The sequence below is a fragment of the Anopheles marshallii genome, chromosome 3 (genome assembly GCF_943734725.1).
Source record: "Anopheles marshallii chromosome 3, idAnoMarsDA_429_01, whole genome shotgun sequence".
NCBI lineage: Eukaryota > Metazoa > Arthropoda > Insecta > Diptera > Culicidae > Anopheles > Anopheles marshallii.
This window is the reverse complement of record NC_071327.1, coordinates 68,613,706-68,631,524: the sequence shown is the minus strand read 5'-3', so window position 1 is coordinate 68,631,524 and position 17,819 is coordinate 68,613,706. Positions and strand designations below refer to the sequence as shown.

The 17,819-nt window shown below is 46.9% G+C and overlaps 1 protein-coding gene across 1 annotated transcript; it reads right to left on the bottom strand.

Moving 5' to 3' along the window:
• Positions 1 to 428: 428 nt before the first annotated feature.
• Positions 429 to 13,247, bottom strand: LOC128713071 (protocadherin-like wing polarity protein stan). The gene is made up of 7 exons (XM_053807935.1): positions 13,058 to 13,247; positions 5,965 to 6,108; positions 3,871 to 5,863; positions 2,427 to 3,793; positions 2,107 to 2,348; positions 603 to 2,032; positions 429 to 540 (listed from the first exon to the last, which is right to left on the bottom strand). The coding sequence occupies exons 1-7, from the start codon at positions 13,245 to 13,247 to the stop codon at positions 429 to 431; spliced, it is 5,478 nt and encodes a 1,825-aa protein (XP_053663910.1).
• Between the last annotated feature and the right edge of the window lie 4,572 nt (positions 13,248 to 17,819).

Genomic DNA, 17,819 nt, shown 5'->3' with positions numbered 1-17,819 from the left:
ACATACCTTCACGGTTTGGTGCGTATCCTTTCGATCTGTTTCCGTTTCTTCACGACAGTGTGCAAAAACGGCAGTACAAAGGTTCTTAACATGTAGAATAAATATTTTCCACCCATCCCTTCTATAGTCTTTTTGCGACATCGGTGACCACTCTCAAGCGAGCAAGTGTTCACGGGTGTCTCTCTGTTTCTGTTTGGCGGTTAACAGCGTAAACACGGTACGGTCTTGACCCTCGGATCGGAGGTTTCCGGCGTGTCTAGTAGTGGGTATGTTTAGTTTCTTCGCTACAGAAACGGAACTCGGCAAGCATGCGCAGAGACAGTGCCGTCTCGAGTGAGGTGAAATAGGGGTCTAGCTTATGACTTGTTTGTACAGACTTTTAACAACAACAAAAAAAACATTGTCGACATGGCCTTCCACACCGTTGACTACAGTGCGCCGTAGATAGGTTCCGTGTACAGTACCGGTGTTGCGCTACCATAAATGTCGGATCCAACTATTCGCTGCGAGTTGATCGTTGATCGAACCTGACTTTTGTACCTAAAAGCATGTGAAAATGAGACTTAATGTACAGCCAATTAAAAACATTGCACCAAGCTTACCTTTTCGCGAGACAGCACGCCGTCATGGTAGAGGCAAAGGCGGCAAACCCTATCAGTCCCGCCAGTATCACTAGCCAGGTGCCGGTGGACGCGATCAGTGCGGAGGCCGGCGGTTTCTTACCCACCGCACAAGAGTCGATCTTGTGCACCGAATATCGGTGATAAACGTCGGCCAGAGTTTCCTTCATCTCGGCACCATCCATGATGCGCATCATCTCCACGGGTGTTAGTGCCGACCCGTGGCGCGTCAGCTGGAAGCAGGAACTGGTCGAACTGAAGTCGAGACTGTGGTCCGGATGGCTCAGTACCTGTGCGTCGAACACGGACAGCTCGAGATTGGCATCCAGCAGCCGTTCCTGCATGTCGGCCGTAAAGCGATCCAACACACCGCTCACCTCTGTCGGAGGCCGGGAGAACACGAAGCGTAACAGTGACTTGTCGCGTATGACGAAGATCTTCATCTGCGTTTCACTGATACGATCCGCATCGTCCGAGTTGGCCGCACGGACACTCAGCTGGAAGTAACCGTCGACGAAGTTGGACATACTGCGCGTTGTCCGTATCTCGGCGGTGTCCTTGTTCAGGCTGAAGACACCGGTGTAGTCTTCCGTTCGGTTGTCTCGCCGATAGAACTGCGGCACAAAGTGGATGCTTTGGATCGAGTACACAATCGGGCGGGCGGTTGGATCGTCGTCAAAGGCACGTCCGTTCGCTATCGGTGTATCGATCGGCACGTTATGCCGGATGCCGATGGTTTGATTTTCACGCTCGAACCGTGGTGCGTGATCGTCGATGTCTGTGATGTGTACTAACAGCTGCAGTTGGGACTTATCGTGCCGGTTGTAGGTATCGTGCATGAGCGTACTCGGGGCGGTATTGTGTTTGAAGCATCGAACCGTCAGCCGTACCGATTCCAGTGTTTCGCGATCGAGCGGTCGGGTAGTGCGTATGATCGCTGCATTATCGGCCGTGCGTGTGACATTGAACAGACCCAACTCGTTACCCTCGAAGATGGTGTAGTCTATCGCACCGTTTGCACCAATATCTTCATCCAGTGCCGAGACATTACCGACGATCGTGCCGGCCGGTTGTTCTTCCAGTATCTGCAGCTCGTACGGTTGTGATTCGATTTCGCGCACGAACCTAGGCTCGTGGTCGTCAATGTCGAGCACGTTGATGCGTAGCACCACGGTCGATGCCTGTGGAGGTTCACCCATATCGCTCACCTCGATAATTACATTGTAGGCTGATTTTATTTCACGATCAAGCGAGCGGGTTGTAGTTATCAATCCCGTTTTCGCATTGATACTGAAAGACTTCGCGTCCTCAATATCGGATTGAATGCGATAGCGCAGCGTGCCGCTCGGTGTCGCTGGGCTGTCTGGATCGCTGGCGATCACCTGGAAGACTGGAGCGCCAACCGTAGCATTCTACAAGCAGGAAGTACCACGTTTAACAAGAGTTCTGTTCGATTTCTCCTGGAGAAGTGCTACAGGACACTTACCTCAGTAACGTTAGCTGTTTGACCGACCTGCGGTGCAATGAAGAAGGGAATTCCATCGTTCGCACTAATGTCTCCGATGTACAGCGTGAACGACACATCGTTGTAGAGTGAACTCTGCTTCGGCAGTTGATTGCCACTGTCCTGCGCACGGATCACCAGTTCGTATGGTTCAGCTCGTCCCTTACCGGTGAGCATTGCCTTTGTTTTAATTTCTCCAGTTTTAGGATTTATTTGCAGCAGTCCTGCAGGTGAGAATGTTGGAATTATTGCCTTATCATTCGGTTTACGGATGGCCACTATTGGGCCCACCCATTACTTACCGTTGGCTTCACCCTCGTTTAGGATGTCGTACCGTACCTCGCCACCGAGACCCTCGTCCGGATCGTGTGCGGTAATAGCGATCACAAACGTATCCACCAGAACGTTCTCGGGTATTACTGCCGTGTACGAACGCTGCCCGAAGATGGGCGCATTATCGTTCACATCCAGCACGTCCACCATTACCTCGACGGTTGCTTTCTTCGCATCCTGCGGGCGACCTGGTGCATCTTCCGCTACGACAACCAGCTTCAGCACCGACTGTTTCTCGCGATCCAACACCTGACCTGGCGCTATCCGTATCTCCCCGGTCCGATTATTGATAGCGAAGAGGTTCGAGTGGGAGCCGAACAAGCTGTACGTGATCACGTTGTATCCCAGCAAGGTGTCCTTTTCCGTACGCACCACGTCCTGATCGGTAGCCTTCACCGTTGCCACCACGTGCGGATGACGGTCAGATTCGAGGACTGTAACGTGATAAGACGCACGTTCGAAAACCGGCGCATTGTCGTTAACGTTTTCGACCGTAACGTTCACGTAAGCGAGCGAGTGACGCTTCCGGTTGCTGGTGATGGCTTTGACGACGAAATCGATAGTAGTTTTGTTGTACGTTTCGTAGTCTAATCGCTGCAGAAGCATAATTTCGCCCGTGCGCTCGTTTAGACCAAACAACCCGTCAACGTCAGGCATCACAAGCTCAAAGTCTGTGATCGGTACATCCGTTACCGGATCGTCCGCCTCAATGCGGAACACGACACTGCCGACGGGTGATTCCTCCTTCACCTTTACCTCAATCTTCGGACGCACCGTGGACCAACCCTTGTTTTTGAACAGTGGATTGGTGTCTTTAAACGACTGGATGTAAAGCGTTACCTCCGTTTGATCGAACTGCCGTTCCGGGTGTACTTCCGCCATCGTATCGGTGGCCCGCGCGGTGAGCGTTATGACTGCGGCATAGTTGTAGTTGAGCGTGTTGTTGACGAAGATCGTACCATCGTCACGATCGATGCGGAATGCTTGGCGGTAGTCGTAGGTCGAGGTCGTCAGCAGTGGAATGCCTCCCTTGGTGACGGCCGTGATCGGTTCCACCAGCGTGTACTCAATTCTGGAGTTCACGTCCGTATCCTTGGCAGAGACGCGCAGCACTTCCGAATCGATGGGGCTCCGCTCGGACACATAGGCGGTGTAGGTTTGCTGAGGGAATCTGGGTGGTTTATCGTTAATGTCCTGTATCTTCACATGCACCGTTGTGGTGGCCGTCTCGGGGATGGGAAATCCGGCATCGATTGCATTCACGACGATCGCGTAGCTTTCTGGGTTAGTGTCCCGATCTAGTCGGGCCTCCCGTGTGACGGTTATGAGACCAGTGCTATGGAGAAGAACAGAAATAGACGTAAAGAAGATGGATTCGGAATACGCTTGCTTTAGATATCCCAATATACTTACTGATCATCAATCACGAAATTATCGCTGGCACCCACAATCTTGTATCGCAACAGCTCATCCAATCCATCCGGATCGGTAGCAGTGACCTGCGTTACGTTATACCCTGCCGGGGCGTTCTCGGGGATGGTTGCTCGGTAGGACGGTGGCCCAGGAATGTCACGGTTCGTGGCAGTGACATGTCCCCGGAAGATGGGGCGCTGGTTGCCCGATAGTCCAACACGCACCAGTACGCGAGTGTCGTTCTTGAGCGGTGGAACTCCGTGATCGGTTGCGACCACCAGCAACTCGTACTGGCCACGGTCTGTATCCATCGAGCTGACGGGTCTTGTGATCTTAATCTCCCCACTGTCTTGATCCACCGTAAATACATGTCCCGAGATGCTGTTCTCCGATTCAATCGTATACGACACCCGCCCACCGCCTTGCGTTGGCCCGTCCACATCGATAGCACGGACGAAGAACTGTGGCTCAAATTCGGTCGCTCCCTCCCGAATGGTGCGGGTGTACTCGAGCGCCTCAAACGACGGATGGTTATCGTTTTCGTCCATCACGTCGATGAACACATTCGCATTCGTTTCACGACCACCACCATCTCGGGCCACCAGCGCCAGGCTGTAGCTCTTCTGCTCCTCATAGTCTAACTGACGCTCAACGTACAGCCCGCCTTCTGTGGGATGCGTGCGGAAAAACTCCGCTCCAAAGCCTTTTACCGCGTACGACAGCTGCCCGAACATGCCGGCATCGTGATCGGTCGCACTTAGGTCCGCAATCTTGAAACCCTGCGGGGAATTTTCGCGCACCTGCAGCGAGTACGTGGACTGCGGGAAGGTGGGCGAATTGTCATTGGCATCCTGCAATCTCACCGTCACATTGGCAGTCGATTTCTCCTCACCGTCGACCGACGCTACTAGCTGGAAGCGGAACGTTTTCGCATCTTCGCTCGGTACGTCATAGTCTAGCCGAGACGAATCCAACACCTTCACCACGATCGGTGTGCGACCTTCACCATGCGTCGGGACAACACCGAAGACGCCTTCGGAGTTGTGGATGTTGCGTAGCGCGAGGGTGTACCGACTATTGGGGCCAAGATCCCGATCTGTCACAACGATCGCCAGCCCTGGCAGTGGCGTATCCTGCTCAAGGTTCTCGGGAATCGATACTTCGTACGACGGTTGATTGAACTCCGGCACGTGATCGTCCACGTCGGTCAGCACGATCGTGATCTGTGAAGTCGTCGAGTCACCGGGCAGCTCGTTGTTGATCAGCTCCGTTGCCCGTATAGAGAATGTGTACGCACCGCCATTCTGTGTGATGATTGGATCCTCACGATCGAGAGGCTTACCGGTGGTGATCAGCTCGGCCACTCCCGACCGGGGATGGCCAATGTAGTGAAGGCGGAAGTGACCCATCGGTTCATTTTCGAGCATGAGCATTAGCGGATTCGGACTTCCGGTGTCACCGTCGGTTGCGTTGATGGTGAGCACACGCGTACCCTCGATCGTATTCTCCGGAATGGTGGCCGAATAGGGCGCGTTGATGAAGATCGGTGGCTGATCCTGCACGTCCAGGATTGTGATGGCAACGGAGGCTACGGCGCGAAGTGAGTTTGTGGGCGAGCCATCCCGTGCCTGGATGGTGAGAATGTACGAGGGTCTCGTTTCAAAGTCTAGCGGTCGGCGCAGTTCGATCCACGCACCGAACTTGCCCTGGGCGATCTTCTCCGTGTGCACGGTGAATACCTCGCAGATATCGTCCGCACCCTTTGCCGGGTCCTGATAGCAACTGAAGGTAAGTTCCGCGTTCATCCCTTCGTCCTGGTCGGTGGCAATGATATCCGGCGTTACCGTGACGTTGCTGCCCGGTTTCGTAGATTCGCTGACCGTTGCACTGTACGGGCGGCCTATGAATACCGGTGGATTGTCATTGAAGTCGCGGATCGGAATTTCGCGCCGCAAAGATACCGTGTTCGGTTCGGTTCCTAGTATGCCCTCATCTAGTGCACGAGAGTTAGTGGGAAAGTACGTAGAAGGTGAACATTTCAGTTTACAAATCATTGCAAATGGACTAGCGGGACATTTACGAACGATCACTCACCCGTAAGGCTGATGATGACTTCCACCGTGTCCTGCTGTTCGCGGTCCAGCGATTGACGCAACCGTACAACGCCACTATCGCGATCGACGCTAAATACGGGTCCGGAGATACTGAAGCGTAACTTACTGCCCTCGGGGTCAACACCTGGTGCAAAAGAGCAGACATCAAATGATTAGAACACATTGGCACATGAGCGGTGTGTAACGGGAGTTTCGCATTGATCTACTTTCTTATTACTCTCGCCTCTCTCTGCCTCAAAACGACTTTATTGCCATCCTCAAGGCGTGCCAGAATGAAGCAGCAAAACAGTACACAAACCACACACACACACGTCTTTCATCTATTGGACACGTATTGGAGTCGCAAAAAACGAGTGCCACAAAAACAGCACGAGCGTGTGGAGAATTCTTCTCCACACGAGCTACTACAGAAGCGTCGAACCGTTTGTGTGAGGCACTTGTCGGATCATTTCGTTCGTCATTCTGCTTAGCATTCTGAACGGTTCGCGCTGTGGCTCTACGCAGAAAATACGCGGGAAATGGGCGTAACGCACGAGGTGCTGACGATTGGTGCTGAATGTTTAATGTACATCTTCATGGAGGTTTTGTTTTTTTTTTGCACGCACGTAACATTTTAACACCCGCTGGTGCAAAGGTGCATGAGAAATGGCACACTGTCTGCCAAACCGCGTACAATGATACACGATGGCTTTCATCGTTCAGTTTGACGTGTTGGTTTGGTACGTTGGTTGGTAAGAGTTGAGATGTTTTATAACAATTTTACTCTATGTGTTTCAGAAGAATACAATGGTTACTTTCATATTTGGGGGTTTATTGTTTTGATTTCCGGTTGCATCATTCTTTCATTGCGTGTTATAAGAGCATCATTTCTTCTTTGATTGTCTGTTTATTTTACAATAATAATAAATGTATTTTATACTTTATTAAAAATATATTTTTTTATAAAATTTACAAAGGAGTTACTTCTCTTTATCTTTTTAGCAGACAAATTAAATTTTGACGTTAGTTTAAATCAAGTCTACTAATAGCGCTTAGTGTACTGTCAAAATGAATAGAATAGACGCCTAAAGTTAGGCAACATATATACACTATGGGCAGAATACGAACCAAGGCAAGTGCGTACGTATTAACAAGCAAAGCGACGAAATTTAATTTGCAGCTATTGCAGAAAATTTCCTCCTTTTATGTTCCTGTTTGCAGACACTCGCATACGCCTTGTACGTGACGTGATGAAGAGTGGATCGTTTGCCTCGGTCGTTCACGGTTGTTCAATAGCACGTGACTAATGGCAGCTATTGTTTATTTTATTTCCTTTTTGTATCAAGCTTTCAAGACGAACAAAAAGCTATATCCAGCGCTACAGAACGCATACATTAGTCCGATTAGCTTCAGTCTATCAGACAATAGATTTTCTTATTTTTCCTGTTAAGAAAAACTTCAAGAAGAATAACGTTTTTAAAGGAAATAACATTAAGAAAAGTAGGCGTTATTTTTCTATAGATTAATTACATTCTTCCGAATTACCTCGGTTTAACTGGTGGGGGTTTTATTCAAAATTTTTACTTTCAGAAAAGAAAGAGATCACTCTGGGGCAGGAATTTCCGTCAACTCATTCAGCATTGTCCCCCAACTTGGCCGTGGGAACTCAACCAGCAAACGGGTCTGAGTGTGTATCCATTTTCCACCACATAAACCGGCTGGAACAGCCGTGGAGCTCCGATATTTTCCAACGTGTCAGCATGAATAGAAAATACCTCTGGATACCATAGCAACAGTGCAAGAGCGCGAGAGAAACAGTGCACGACAGAGAGCGCGAAACCCGATATGAGTTGGGCTACTTTTTCGCACTGTAGCTAGCGACACCTGCAGTAAAGGTGTGCCTTGTGAGAGGTTTTGGGCCATGCCTGTGCCCTAAAGGCACCAGGCACTGAACTTCACGTTGGTTGTGATGACCTTGGTTGGGTTCAAATGGGTGGGGGGGGATTCGGGAAGGGATCAAATCAGGCCACCTACGATGCAATACTGCTCAACGCGTTCAAGAATGAAACGCATTCGAACTGGCGTCAGAACAAGGCAGTATATAGGTGAGTAGCTTCGAAGGTCACACGTCGCAATGCTACCGATTCTCGAGCGAAAGGAGATCAAGCTGACCGGTAACCTTTCCAGTGTACCTAAACGGCTGCGATGGTGAAAAATGTTACATGAAAAATACGGTACGTGCTACAAATGATCATCGTTTGTAGTAGGGTGGAAGATACATCATTTATATCACCTCCACTGCCCACCATCATCTCATTAAACCACGAGGGTACATGAGGTTCACTTTCGATTTTGTTGGATGAAGCCTTCGTTCGTTTCCTTCACGCCGGGTTAAAGATTGCTCATCAAACGATGGCGGGAAGTTTTCGGCACGGCTCACGGCGAGCTAATGGACATTGACGCAAAGGCCCAACCAGGTGGCCTGATGGATCGTTGGGTAATTCGGATTGGCAAGGTACGGCCACACAAGCAAAAGCCTATTGGTAACGCATCAAAAATCTTCCCTAACTGTAGCTGATTAATTATTGTTTGGAAGATTCTTCACCTTGGAATGCCTTCCTTAGCGTTGAAATTAGAGAGTTTACACGGAAAAGGGTTGGTAAAGATGTTATATTTCTTGGGAAAGGTTTATAATTTGCTTAAGCCCTTAATTAGGCAGCCTTATTACCACAAATTCTATGTCCTCTCTAATCTCCACAGCAATAATAACTGAACTTGACAGCTAATGCCCGTAGCCTACTTAGCATTGACGGAGAGTATTTATTTCGCATCATTAGACACCAATCGCACACGCGGCTACGGAGGTTGTCGCGCAAACCCTGCCCCAGACCGTGTCTGAGGGAGCTTTTTCTTTAGCTTTCGAAAATCCCAAATCCATCGGTGTCTCCGTAGAAAAAAACAACGTCTTGCGACGCAGATGAAACGAAACAAAAGATTTCTCCCGAAACATTCCGACGCTCGTACGAATTTGACCGGTGGAATCTGCCCCATTCCGTTTGCTTCCCGCTATTCACAACAAGTGAAAGCATCGTAACTTCCACCATCTAACCTTCGAGCGGTTTGTCTCCCGCGCAACCGATCCCTCCAAACATCTCGCGCGATCTCACCGAGCATTGTTGGGCGCGCAAAAGGTTCGAGACGCGGACGACAATCAGATGTTGCCAGCCCGTTTTGCTGCAGCGTTTCATTATCATCACCCACCCGGGAGGTGCTTTTTCCACCCCAAATGGCGGAAGCTTTCTGACGTGACCTACTTACGGTACGTACTATCTGCAGTTCGTTTGTTCGGCACGGGTGGAGTTGTTCGTGACAGTTTTGGGACGATTGGTACGATCGATCGTAGTTTCGGAATGTAAGCGCCCTACGAAATTGGCCCAATGGGAATTACAGCGCTGCTAGCAGGAAGGTGGAATGGAAGAAAAAGCGACGATAAACAAACTTCGGTATATTTTTAGAAATTAAAGACACTTCTTCTGAAGCTATTGCGGATGGGTTGCAATCAAAATGCAGCCCCGTCTATTGTTTGTGTCGGAGCCCAGGGTTTTTCTATTTTTCCATCCAATTTCCTGCTGTAACTTTCGTTAGTTTTGCAGCATCGATAGCAACGGGGGTTTAATATAGGCCCACTACCGGTTTTGTTTATTGTTGATCCGTTATTCGATTTTCTATTTTCAATATCGGCTTATGGAGGTATCCTCTCTTCGCATTGTTCGTACCACAAATCATCACTTTGGTGATCAATTATTCGTTTCAATTGTGATGATGGAAATGCAAAGTTTAAATCCAATTAGAAGGACGCTGAAATTGTATAGATCCTATACAGTTTCGGTAGTTACATACGCCTAAGAGCCATGAAATATGTCCAAAGCTGGTGAAGCTCCCTTAGTCGCGTTCAAGCGAAAGATGTTCAGAAGGGTTTTTTGGGAATCAGTCAATCAATTCAGAAGGGGAATCGACTTCGAGCGATTTAGAGTACTTCTGCAGCAGACAAGTCCACGCACTTATGGCAACAGACCAAGCGAGAGTTATAGCTGCAGTTCTAATATCCTATTTTATTATACAATCAGCTCAAGAATGAACGTATCGAATCACACCACAAAAAATCACCGAAAATTGGTTCGCTGTCTAATGGATTTATAATGTCAATAACGGACAAGACAAAGCGCAAAGGAATTTTCAATTTCAAACGCCAAACATAATGCCGAATAGCGTATTTTTCTGCACTCGTTAAGTCGATTATTGTAACCGGTCTATCGCTTGGTAGGCTAGCAGCGGAATGCCAAATTGGTGAGCGTTTTTAATTAGCAAACGGTGTGCAATCTTCCAACGGTTTGCGGCTCCGTGCAATGGTTGAAACGATATAAAGCGCTGAAGCTGATTAAAAAAAGCAAACATTCCATGTTTTGTGTTTTCCGGCAGAAAAATGCTAATTTTCTCTTCAGCGCTTCTCTTACCGTTCCGATGAAACACTTACAAACAAACCCCCTCAAAAAAAAAAAAAAAACGTTCCCTTCGGATCGTTTGCAGAGTGTAATTACACATCGCGCTTCTTTCGCTGTATTTGGCAATACGATTGGGGCAATTTTCCATTTCCTAATCAAACACACCACTAACCCACAAAACGGTTTTCGCTTGCGAGGAGTGTTTTGCCGCTACCAAACGGTCTTAAAGAGCAGGTGTGAAAAGTATAATCCAAAAATGGCTCACCTTCGAAAACATCCCCCGAGTATGGGGTAGCGCTCATTCATCAACCGATCGTCACACAGTTCGTACACAAACGGTGCACGCGCTGTCTAGCATGAAATGCACAATTATGCGATGGGTGTGCGTGTGTGTATGGGCGCTTATGCAACACATTTTCCTCTCGTTTTCGGTGGTAGCTTATCGGAACGAAACTGGACCTGAAGCATCGCCGGTTGGCGCCGAAAATGAAAAGGAAAAATCGTAACGCTAACCGTGCCGTTGCGTACCGTTTGTGGGGGGTTGGGTTTGCGCTCGAAAAATACAAGCTTCCTCCTCCCATTCTGAACAGCTTAATGAGCGGAGCAAATTTTCTGGAACTGATGCACGTCTCGTAACGGATCGGGAGCAATCAGTTGTGCTCGGGGGAGGGGAGGTGGCAGTGTCGGCCGATTTATCCGTACCATTTTCCAGTTTATCGATTTAACTGGTTTCAATCGATGGAGCAATTACTATAAGCTTCCTTCAAGCTTAGCTTGCGGGTGTTCGTTTCGGTTCATCCCATCCATCGGTCCGTTTCGGTGCTTGATCAAGTTTAATCAATTTCCGCTGCAGATTGAGCGATGGAGACGGGAGAATAATTGGAATGTTCTTTCTTTGCACGCTACGTAATAGAAATCTTATAACAATTTCATGATAAAAATGTCACCTCCGTTGCGCTGGTCAAGTCATGCTGGTGTTGACCTTACCAGCAACGAAATGAACTGGCGAATGTTTCCGTTTTTGAAAGCGTCGTGCGGCGCTCGGTTATTCGCTTACAGCTGTAACCACAAACCTGTTGCTGATTTGGGGCAATTTAGGTTTATTGTTTTCATAAGACAATAGTACGAGATGTATAACGTTTTCCTCCTACGGTAAGATGGTTTTCACTATTTTGACATTTTTTGTGTTCAGTTTCTAAGTAATAATCGGAGGGTGAATTATTGGTCACTACTCATTTAAAGTATAGTTAAAGAAATATGAAGTAGAAATGTAGTAAGTTAATAATATGAAGAAAAGTAAAATATTTTGCACACAAATTTCATTTAAATGAATGAATTTTTGAAATTGATTCGAAAAGCTCAAATTGTCACAAGAGGTTCGTCGCTTAGTTGGCTGTCGCAGTTTTTTTCAATAAAGAATTCTTATATAAATATTGGCTTTGGGAAATTATTTGTTTAAATACAATAAAGACATTTAAAAAGTGTTTTAGGTAATTCTTTAGACGACAAATTGTTCATAAAAAGTGTATTGAACTAACAACATGTCATGATCACTTTTCGTGAGAACCACCTTTTGACGTATTCGGGCAGAATTCATCTACATTTAATGTTGATTAGTATATAAACGATACTTCCGCTGGCACAAAATGATGACCATGAACTGTAGGTAGGGTTTCAGTGCAGTGAACGGGGGATAATTTTCCCAGCTCGTTCGCAAGAAACATTTCACTTCCGTTCTCCTTTTCTTACCTGCGCCCGGGACGCGACAGTGTGGAGAAGGATGGCGTAAAGCAATAGTGTGTATCATTGTTTCTTTCGTGAAGAATCATCACCAGACCGTAACCAATTGCCGGACTTTAGGGAGGTAATGAAACAAAGCGTCTTTCCATTTCGTGCGGGGGTGCCAGTGGTGGTGGCACTGTGTGGGAAGTTGCATGTCGAATGAAATGCCACAAACTGGATCAGGTTGTTAGCGTTGTTCAGCTGAATGCAGTGTATGCCAGCCAACTTTAGTCGACGGCTTTGTAGGGTTTGATGTTAACTGGTCAATCGATACGATGAATATTTTATGTTTTTAAATGTATTTTTTGTTGCCATTTTATATTTTTCAACTAAGAAGTAAAGGACAAACGTCAAATAAAGTAGAGGTTTTTTTGGTAGTATTTTGGGAATATTTCGAGCAAATTATAGAAAAAGCGAAATTGTACTAGTATTGTAATTTTACGGACAGCCTTATGGTCCCTTGTTCCCCACAGATCTTGTTCACCTTTCAGCCGATGCCATTAGCAGCTCAGCCGCAGACGGCGTCCTTTTAATTAGAGAAAAAAAGTGAAATGAAGTTTGCAGATTGCTGCGCGTTGCGTCCGTTGATGAACGGCAACAGTCGAGCCAAGAGACCTGTTCCCGATCAATCCGGATATCTAACCGGAATCGCAAAACTGCATAATTAAACGAAATCAAGAGTGGCCGAAATGGTGGTAGCGGTTGAATCATCTGTTTTGGGCGGTGTATTTCTTCTTCTGGGCGCTGAATTTCCACCTGCCTGCTAGGTCGTTTCTTTCGTGTCACCCTTACGCCCCGCGGGGTACTTACCGCGCAACTGGTAGACCACACTGCCGACCGGTGTGTTTTCGAGCAGACTGAACCGGGCCATGTCACCGCTGCCCGGGATAAAGTGTGGCGTTCGGTTGATGATCTGGGCCCGGGACTGCTGCTGCAGCAGCAATAACACCAGCAGGGAAACCAGTTTCACACCCGGGTGCATCATTCTGCTGCACGCCATGGTTGAACGGTTGCGCACTCTTGCCCGCTGTACCGGTTTTTTGGAGGATGTCTGGTGAGATGTTGCTGTTCCGACGGTGTCCACAACCATTCAGTGCGACTGCACACGCCTACCGGAACGATTTAGAGCCACATTCACGGCGATGCGATATTATTTTTTTTTTCTAGATGATCGTACTGCCAGCACTTTATTATGCCTGGAGTTTAAGCACTTGAAAGGTTACTACACTGTAAGCACGCACTAAAAGCTTCACGTCTAGGCCAACGATCATCCGATCACACTATTGCCCACCTGCTGCACTGTCATTCTGCGGGTCAGACTGACAGAGTATTGATGAACTTTTATCCCCTCACTAATCGTTTCGAAGGTTTTGGCCCGTTTTTTCTTCTCTTATCACACTTTATAGCACCGCAGTGATCGCACACAGCTCACGCCGAAACCTTACGAGCATCAAATTGCAACCACACTGATCAAACTTTGGACCGAAGATCGCGCTCGCTACCGATGCGGGTATTTTGCTATTCACCTGGCTTATGCACTTTTCTTCACCATTCCACACTACTTCGCTTCAGCAGGATGCACGTTCGTTATTGATTTCCTCACGCGCACGGTTTTCGCAAGCTGCCCTTAAAGATCGTTGACTCATTGCCAATCGGCGACGATCGAGTCGGTCGGTCCGGTCAGCAAACCGGGCGGCACTGCGTGACCGTCGCTTTTGCCTTTCGCCTTTCGCTCGTCACTACCACCACAGACGCAGCGGTGACCCGTCGCACGGTGGCGTTGAATAACCAAAATCGAAAGAAAGGAGAATTCAGCCAAGGGAGAGAAGAAATAACGCTGCCGTTTGCGTATCGTGTGACTCAGCGAGACCACGGGATGAGGATGTTGAAGTTTCACCGCTAACCGGTTCCTGTGCCGTTCCAACAGAATATGGGCCAGAGTGTACGATGGTGTGGAATTTCGGATGAAGAAGGTTCGTTTCTGGTAGTTCCGTTGAAATCTTTCTGCCGTTCACAACAACGAAATCGATATTAACCACGGTATGTGCTGAGCACGATCTTCGTTCACTGTAATTGTGCTAACCGATGCGCCTGGAATATGGCTTCCTCTTGCCTGCCTGACAGTCGCGCAGGTGTCTTGGCAAGGGAACACACGCACACAGTGCTTCCGATGCTCCGGTCTGAGCACACCACTTACGATCACCGACGAGAAGACGTGCGTTCGGCTCGGACGTCGCTCACTGAATGAGTTTGCCGTCGTGTGTTCTCCGGTCTGAGCATCCTACCCTGAGTCAAAGCTATGCTCCGCGTGAGAATCGGCCCAGTGTGGTCACAGGGAAATTATGCTCGGAGCTAAACGCGCTGTTGACTGTGGACCACTGTGGAGCTAAACATTTTCGCTTGCCGTGGCGATTGTTTTTCCTTAGCCAGAAGGTTTTGTTTTCGTTTACGGGGTCCCGCAACTTTGGTTCGTGCCTTTGCAAGGGAAAACATCGTTCGTTGGTGCGTGCTTCACCGACACGGGAACTCAGCTCATGCGCTCCCGGCGGGCTTTGATATGCCAAATTCCAAAGAGAAGCATACAAATGGGTGAAAAGAGGCGCGGAAACAGCGCACAAGAGCAGACGGGGGAAAGGTTTTTGTTTACTTTTGCGTTCGTGTACCGTGTCGAAAATAGTCGGAGATGCGTACGTTTGCTTCCGCGGAACGGTTTGAGAAGTGTAAATGCGTCCGCTTGATATCGGCACTGGATGTTTGTTGATGGTAAAGTTTTTAAATTTGTCAGGTGCGTCTGAGAAATGGAGAGCAGCTTGTGTATGATGCTGGTGCGGTACGTGGTGTTGGATGGTTCCAAAATTTCGAAATTTTGCATAACTTAATCCATAAATGCGTTTTATGTGGCGTGTGTTGTTATAATCAACTGGTTTTATATCGAAGAGATGTGTTTGTGGCAGCTGGAAGTTGGTTAAGAGAAACATATTTAGGGCACGTACAGCATAGTGGATTTGATGTCAACATACAGTTTCCCATGAGGTTTTAGCTATTTGAAGTATATTTTCAATTCATACTGCTCAAGGAACGTTAAAGAAAACCTTATTATAAATTTAGTTTTCACAAAAAAGGAAGAAACAGAGAAAGAAAACTAGCAGCTTGTTTCATAGATCCTTCTGGTGCAGCTAGTGGAATGTAGAGGGCGCTGTGATTTATGCAAATCGATAAACCTTTGTTTGCTTTAGTGAGTTTAATACACTATGAAACGTTTGTTAGGAAATAATTATTTAGTTAACAAAATTACGCTCTTTGGCGAATAGTCAAATAATGTGTAAAACGTGGTCATTATTTAGTTTCCTTGCCTGCCCTATCGATGAAGTCTTTTATAATGTGGGTTCTGATCGTTTCCAAAGGGAGCTTGAATGCAATTTATTGGTTGTTGTTGACGTTTTGCGCTTTATTGCACGCAAGATGCAAAATTCGTACGTTAACTGCCTGCCTTTCAACATAAATTTGATTCATAAGTCACATAAACGATTGGATGAAGCTAAGCCTCCTTTGTCTATGGGGACGACCTAAATTGACTATACGGGCTGGGTTGCCCGGTGTCATTCTCATGACTTGACCAGCCCACCGTAGCCTGGCGCATCTCATTCGCTGTACGATAGTGGGTTCATCGTGCAGCTTATAGAGTTCGTTACTATAACGCGTATTGTCCATTGTCCTTCCACATACACGGGACCAAAAATTCATTCTAAGCATCTTCCGCTCGAAAGTGACTTAGAGGAATTCGTTAGTTTGTCTGTTATAATAGTAATTTATAATTGACAAAGTATTGAACAGCGTTGTGATAAGTTAATAACTAGTAGACTGTGTATTTTTACACATGGTATATATAACGACGGTTTTTTCAAATTTCAAATTTTTCAAGATCTAGTATCAACGATATTGTCTACATAACCGTGAAGCACCACTTCAATATTATGTTCAGTAATGCATAACTCGATATTATGGGCGGTTTGGACTCCAATGTTGCGTTCTCTATACGCAGGACTGACTATTCCCAGATAGCGAGTCATTGAGCTAGGGTGGTCTAGATCAAAATCGGTAGCTGATGCAAATAAGATTGAAAATCGAGACTAATACAATGTGTATGTGTAAAGTTTTGGAACAGAAGCTATGAATAATCAATTGAATTTTGAATAATCATTAGACAGTAGTGCATAATTCAAGAAAGCAAAAATACCAATATATCTCACTAAATGCAGGTATGTGTCTGGTTTTATAGAGTTTCAAATAAAATTAAGCATTTTCTGTCATGTACATTTAATTTATTTCAGGTCCGTTACGAAACTAAACACTACTGTGGTGTCCGGATGCACCGTTTTCTCTCTTCCTAGCCTTGCCGGTAACCATTGTTTAGATGGGTTTCCTAAAGCAGCAAAGTACCTAAGGGTCATGGTCTTTCTAGCACGAATGAAGAAAATTGAAATGGAAATGAACTAATTAAAATGCATGAAATAGAAATACTTTACCTAAAAACAATCTGATCATCGCAAGATAGAAATAATCGATTTTTTTTAAACCATTTTTGAAACAAATGACATCGATCGTAATTGAAGTGAAAAATTAATCGTTTATTTATCCAATCTCGTGACACTTGTTACACATTTATAATTACAACCTTAAACCACTATCATGTAAAGCAATAATCAGCTGAAAGAAGGCCATCTCGGCCGGTAGAACACGTTGGATTGTTTCGTTTCGGCAGCTTTCCCTCGAAACGGATCGTTCGCCGTAAACTAGTTCGCATGTTAATTGGCTACGAGACAATGGTACAACGGAAGCCATTGAAAAACCTTCAAAAAAAAAAAAAAACAAGCATCATAATATTTAGGCACTTGCACACGAAGTTAATCGGGAAGGGAAACAGATGCACGCTGACCACGTCTTGAGCAATCAAACGGTAATTATAACAAAACGGGCTATGAATCGGCAAAGGAAAACAATACGCCCGAGACCATATTCCCATACTGCGTTTGAATGCATGCTTAATATTTGGCAACGACAGAAAAATTACGACCTGATGAGATGATCATGCCGTCCGTGATCAATGGCTTTTGTTGATGGTGTTCCTCGTCATATTTGTTGGCGCGCGTGCGCGGGAATTCCCCAGGTATGGTTGTGAAATTCATCAGAGCGAAAAGCGACTTGGTGAGGGGGGGGGGGGGGGGTGGGGCGGGGGGTGAAAATTTTGGGGTGCTGACCAAAGAAAAACCCGAACTCAAGCATGAGCAGAGCAGAGCCCTGCCGGACGGTGTGTGCTTTGTGATGATTCTATTTAAAAATGCATCCTCAAGGCTTTGCCGACAGACGACACGGTGTCGTTGATGATTAGCATTTTGGCGCAGATTGCATATGGCATTCTGCTGCTTGAAGGCACTGCGGAGGTCACCGGAGAGCGGGAGGGAATGGGCAGTGGGTAGGTAGGTAGGTTAGAAAGAAGATGAAACAAATCTGACACGCAGCACGATTCCGATGACCGTACACAGAAACGGTTGGGCTAAGTAAGCTCATCGGG

Bases quoted from the DNA above. Each gene is read 5' to 3' on its own strand.
- LOC128713071 (XM_053807935.1), bottom strand. From the start codon at position 13,247: ATGGCGTGCAGCAGAATGATGCACCCGGGTGTGAAACTGGTTTCCCTG. The intron at 2,349-2,426 runs GTAAGTAATGGG...TCTCACCTGCAG, and splicing joins AAACGAGGGTGAAGCCAACG to GACTGCTGCAAATAAATCCT. The intron at 2,033-2,106 runs GTAAGTGTCCTG...TCCTGCTTGTAG, and splicing joins AAACAGCTAACGTTACTGAG to AATGCTACGGTTGGCGCTCC.